The sequence below is a fragment of the Lonchura striata genome, chromosome 1, assembly GCF_050655825.1.
Source record: "Lonchura striata isolate lonStrDom1 chromosome 1, ASM5065582v1, whole genome shotgun sequence".
Classification (NCBI taxonomy): domain Eukaryota; kingdom Metazoa; phylum Chordata; class Aves; order Passeriformes; family Estrildidae; genus Lonchura; species Lonchura striata.
Window position 1 is genome coordinate 117915220 of NC_140703.1, and position 5599 is coordinate 117920818.

A 5599-nucleotide genomic window follows, 5' to 3' on the forward strand; every position below is an offset into this window, starting at 1 on the left:
AGGGACACCACAGGGACACTGGTGGCACAGGGACATTGATGGCACAGTGACACCGGTGTCACAGGGACACTGGCGGCACAGTGACATTGGTGTCACAGGGACACAGTGACACTGGTGGCACAGTGACACTGGTGCCACAGGGACACAGGGACACTGATGACACAGTGACACCGGTGTCACAGGGACACAGTGACACTGGTGTCACAGTGACACCGGTGGCACAGTGACACTGGTGTCACAGGAACACAGGGACATTGATGGCACAATGACACTGGTGACACAGTGACACTGGTGTCACAGGGACCTCGGCCGGGCGCGGGGGCTGCGCTCCCCCGATGGCCCGGCAGGGGGCGCGCAGCTCGCAGGCGCCGCCCGGCGGAACTACAGCTCCCAGCGTGCCCCGCGGCATAAGAGACACCCATAATGGCGCCGGGGTGGGCGTGGCCCGCCGCGCCTGCGCAGCGCGCGGTGACCCTGGGGGCGGCCGGGCAAGATGGCGGCGGCGGCCGGGCTCGTCTTGAAGGTGAAACTGGGGGGCGGCGGGGCCCGGGCGGCTCTGGGGAGAACAGCGCCGGCTCCCACCCTCCAGCATCCCCTTCCTTCCGACCCTCCAGGGCTGCGCCGACCCCGCTCTTCTCCCCCTTATTCCCCCTCAGGTGCGGCAGCTGAGTACGACGGCGGCGAGACCGGTGACCAAGCTGGTCAAGGTGAGGGGAGGGGGTGAGGATAAGGGGCTGGGGTGGCCTGAAGGCAGCGGGAGGGGTCTCCAGGCTGGTGAAGATTGGGGGGTGGATGTCCTGAAGGGAGCGGGAGGGGTCTGTAAGCAGATAAAGATTGGGGGCTGGGTGTCCTGAAGGGAGAGGCAGGGGTCTCCAGGCTGGTGAAGATTGGGGGGTGGATGTCCTGAGGGGAGCGGGAGGGGTCTCTAAGCTGGTCGAGGTGAGGAGGTGGAGGTCGTGAGGATATCGAGGAGTCCCCGAGGTGCTTAGGGGAGGTGTCCAGGCTGGTCGAGGTGGCAGGGTGAGGGGTCGTGAGGGGCTGCAGGCGGGTGGCCGGGGTGGGCACGGTGAGGGCGGGGTGCACGGTGGCTCCCGGCTGGCCACGGCGGGGGCAGGGGGTCTCTCCCCGGTTCCCCGCTCAGTGCCCGCCCCGGCTCCCGCAGCCGCCCATCCAGGTGTACGGGCTGGAAGGGCGCTATGCCACCGCCCTCTACTCGGCAGCCAGCAAGCAGAAGAAGCTGGAGCAGGTGGAGAAGGAGCTGACCCGGGTGTGGGTAAGGTGTTCCACAGCCAAAACTCCCAGGGGTGGGAATGGGGAGGGTTCCCTGCTGCTCCTCAGGAGGGATGGGGCTGTGGGACTGCTCCTGTGACCTGTGAGACTCCCGGCTTGCACTGCCTGCTTGTGACCCTGGTGTTTAAATGGGATATTGGGAAGGAATTGTTCCCTAGGAGGGTGGGGAGGCCCTGGCACAGGGTGCCCAGAGAAGCTGTGGCTGCTTCACTCCTGGAAGTGTCCAGGGATAGGTTTAATGGGGCGTGGAGCAGTCTTGGATAGTGGAAGGTGTCTCTGTCCACCCAATCTTTAAGGTCCCTTCCAACCCAAACCATTCCCTGATTCTCCAGCTGGAGCTGCCATTTCACTTGCCATCAGCTCCAGAGCTCTTTGTTGTCATTACAGGAATGCCCTTGTTGCCTGCCTTGGCTGCTCCAGGTGGGCTTTGTGGTGCCAGGAAAACCCCTGGCGTTTGTCACATCCTTGTGTATCCCCTCAGAGTCTCCTGAAGGACCCCAAGCTGTCCAGCGTGGTGATGAACCCTCACACCAAGAGCTCAGTGAAACAAAAAGCTGTGAACGACGCCCTGGCAAGAGAGAAGATGTCCCCGATCACTGTCAACCTGATGAGTGAGTGACCTCTGGGTTCAGGAGAGCATCCCAGCAGTGCCATCCAGCTGCTGGCTGCTGGGATCTGCCTCTGGTGGTGCTGAGGAGCACTTGGCTGTGACTCCGAACTCAGATCCCTTTCGCAGAGATCTAGATTGTTCCTGCTCCTGCAGTGTTGCAGTGGCTCAAGGGGAGACTACAAGGGAGAGAGATCCAGGGTCCTCTGTGGCTGTATTTTGAAAAGAGGAGACATCCACTGATTAGGTGGCTAAGGCTGATACAAGTAGCAAATGCTTCCTTTGGGTGTGAAAATGCTTTGTGTCCAAGCCGGAGAAGCATTGGCACTGCCAGCATGGTGGAAACTGCTCTGCATGCAGAGAATTTTTCTGGTGTGCTGTAATTTCAGTGGGAAAGTAGTTGATGGAGGGGCCAGAATAGAGCAACTTCCAGAGTTCAATTTCTCCTAGCGAGCAAAACCCCTGAAGTCTGAGATCAGACTTAATGATGGCTTTTTCTCCCCTGTTCCTTTTACTAAAGTCCAGAGTAACTGATAATTACCCCACTGCGTTTGAAGGGTGAGAAATAGTAACAAATAAAATGAAAAACCAAAAACTACCCTAAAGAAGTCATGGTGGCAGAAGGGGTTTGCTAGTTTCTCTTACTAATCCCTCTCTGTGATGGGGTAATTGGCACTGAGGGAGGTTTCCAGAGGCAATGTGTTGGCCAGAAAAACGGGAAGGAGTCATAGGAGTGGTTAGCTTATCAGTTTCCAGATACAAAGCTGGTTAAGTGAAGTGGTGCGTGGCTGTTTTGCAGATCTGCTGGCTGAGAACGGCCGCCTGCGTTACACCCCGGGCATCGTCTCTGCCTTCGGGAAGATCATGAGCGCCTTCCGAGGGGAGGTGGTGTGCACGGTCACCACGGCTCAGGTGGGCTGGGGAGCTGTGCATCCAGGCAGCAGGGAGTGGGAGAAAGGACAGACCTCTCCCAGTTCAGGCTGCGCTCTGAGATTGAAGTAGCTGCTGTGAGAGCAGTGAGAGTGTCTCACCTCTGCCAAGCTGAACAAACTGCTGCAAAGAGAGCGCTGATACCCCGCAGTTCCTGTTCCAAAATGAAAACTCTTCACCCCATTGCAGCTCAGCAACTCACAGCTTTCCTTCCTGTGTGTGAACCCAGGGGCTGACAAAAGTCAGGCTGGTCTGCATAGAGCTGCCCCTGTTCTTTTTTCTAACATGAAGATGTTTCATGCAATCAGGAGAGCACAAAGTGGTTGTTGTTCCTGTGCTGTCCTTGGCTTATCCCTGTTATGATGGAAATGTGTCTTCAAAGGGACCTGAGGAGAAAATTTGTATCATATAATTTGAGTATATATTATTATATAATTTATTATCATTTTATCATTTGAGTATTTTAAAGTAATTCATTTTCCTGCTCATCTGTTCTTTTTTTCAGCCCTTGGATGATGCCAGCCTCACTGAACTGAAAAGTGTTCTGAATGGGTTCTTGGCCAAAGGAGAGGTGTTGAAGCTGGAGACTAAGGTCTGGATTTTTGACTTACAAATAACTATCATAAGTTCATGTTCAGAGCTTCTGTGTCTCTGATTTTTACAAAAGCAAAAATATTTTATTGAATCTAGTTGCTTTGTTACATAGTTCTGTGCTTTCTTGTAGACATGATGATGTTTTAGTTTCTAAAATCTTCACTTTAGAATGCAATGACAGCAAAATCATCTCTAAAAAGGCCCTCTGAAAAGCTTTTTTTTTTTTTTTTTGCTACTGTGGAACTTGTATCCGATGGTAACAAACTCCTGCTAAACAACTTTCTGTTCAATGTTCCTTCCTTAGACTGATCCATCGATCCTTGGTGGCATGATTGTCAATATTGGGGAGAAGTACGTGGACATGTCAACAAGGTCCAAGATCCAGAAACTCACCAAAATCATGAGAGAGACTGTCTAAAGAGATGTCCTGGTCATTCCCAGGGAATCCTGTCCCAGGAAAACAATAAAATCCTTCCTTCTCGTGGAGATGGTGCCCAGTGTTTTGGTTGGGGAAGCACAGCCCTGAGGGAGGAAGAATGCTGAAGCTGCCCTAAATTTCTGTAGCTGTGGCTGAACATTCATGGCATGACTTGAAAATGTGGCTCACCCTGGGGAAGGTGGCTGGGAAGGACATGGAAAGAGCACTGAAGGAGCTGGTGAATGGGGTCAGTGCATCCAGGGTCTGCCAGGCTCCCCAGAAAACTCTGGGGGTCGATCTGCACTGCCCAAACAGAGGGAAGGGGTGGCAGGAAATGGCCTGAAGTTGCACCAGGGGAGGTTCAGAATGGTGATTAGAAAAACAATCCCTGGAGGATTGGTCAGGCCTTGGGATGACCTGCCCAGGGAGATAGTGGCACCTCTGGGAGTGTTCAGGAAGAGTCTGGGTGTAGCTCATGGGACATGGTTTGGAGTGATGATGGTGGCATTGGATGATCCTGAAGGTCTCTTCCAACCATGATGGCTCTATAACACATGAATATTTGGACCAGGATGTTCACCCATTTCTTGTGTCCACAGGGACAACCAAGTGTGTCCCTCCTCCCTTCCCAAAATCCAACAGCAGAGAGTCCCTAGGCCAGCATTCTCTCTGTGGGAGCAGCAGGAAGGAGTTTTGACGACTTCTGTACCCCATGAGAGAGGGGATGCCAGGAATTCTCCTTTCTGTCTTTTCCACACCAAAGGAGACTCCTGCAATGGGAAAAAGAATTGTTCAAGGTGGAGCTGCCCGGTGGGGCTCCAGCGAGAGGAGGGGCCTGGGGATGAGGACAGTGAGATGTACCAAGAAGGGTGGGAGAGGGAAGAACGTGTGACAACCCAAGAGATTTCCCAGTGGGAAATAGATGTGAGTGGGCGGCAGGAGATGGGATGGGGAGAAGACACAATGGATACACCAAGTGCCAGCTTCTGGAATCCACTGTTGTTTTGTGTTCATTAAGTTGGTGGCAGCAGGTGTGTGTGTGCACAGGAGGCATTTTTCCTGTGAGAACAGGAGCAACTCTGATTTTACTCCTTGTGTGCTGCCATGCAGCCCCAGAAAGGAGAGGTGCTTTTCTACACATGTGCACACACGTCTGAAGCGTGTGAGTCCTCCACTTGTTCCACTTTGATTCAGAAGCCTTGTACAAATGTGTTCTTTTTCTCCTTCTTGTTGCTCAGTTGTGCTTCGATGTTTCCAAAATAAAGCAGATGAGAGGAAACAAGAAATTGGCATGTTTAAAAAAGCCAGAAAAACCAGTGAAATAATTACAGATGATTTTTTTTTTTTTAAAGGGTATAGCTTTTGTTTTATTAAATATATTATCAGTTTATTAACATAAACTGAAGCAGGTTCCTGTCTGCTCCAGTGCCATTGGGGTGCCGGGGGTGGCCCTTTGTGACACGGCACATGGTGTCACGGCCCTTTGTGATGTGGGCCGTGATGGTGGCCAGAGACCCTTGTGACATCAGGGAGCCCCGCCCGGGCTGAGGGTCTCCAAGGGGCGCAGAGCCCTGGGGTGCCCAGTCCCAGGAGAGCCGCTCTCTGAGGAGGACGCAGCTCCCTGGCTCTGTCTGCGCCAGACGCCGACAGCGACAGCGGCCGACAGTGACAGACAGAGACAGCAGAGAGGAGAAAGCCAACTCCACCTCCCGGTCCCACAGCTCCTTGCCCAGCTGGCTGGAAGCCACCAGCGAGCCGTG

At 53.7% G+C, this 5599-nt stretch overlaps 1 protein-coding gene across 1 annotated transcript; it reads left to right on the forward strand.

Moving 5' to 3' along the window:
* Nucleotides 1-467: 467 nt before the first annotated feature.
* ATP5PO (ATP synthase peripheral stalk subunit OSCP) lies at nucleotides 468-3907 on the forward strand. Its single transcript, XM_021546345.4, has 7 exons — nucleotides 468-523; nucleotides 657-707; nucleotides 1163-1273; nucleotides 1772-1901; nucleotides 2697-2809; nucleotides 3333-3419; nucleotides 3726-3907. The coding sequence occupies exons 1-7, from the start codon at nucleotides 494-496 to the stop codon at nucleotides 3837-3839; spliced, it is 636 nt and encodes a 211-aa protein (XP_021402020.1). The 5' UTR covers nucleotides 468-493; the 3' UTR covers nucleotides 3840-3907.
* Nucleotides 3908-5599: the final 1692 nt, after the last annotated feature.

Excerpts from the sequence above, each read along its gene's own strand:
- ATP5PO (XM_021546345.4), top strand. The coding sequence starts at position 494 with ATGGCGGCGGCGGCCGGGCTCGTCTTGAAG. Across the intron at positions 1,274-1,771 it reads AGGAGCTGACCCGGGTGTGG|AGTCTCCTGAAGGACCCCAA; the intron begins GTAAGGTGTTCC and ends GTATCCCCTCAG. Across the intron at positions 2,810-3,332 it reads GCACGGTCACCACGGCTCAG|CCCTTGGATGATGCCAGCCT; the intron begins GTGGGCTGGGGA and ends TCTTTTTTTCAG.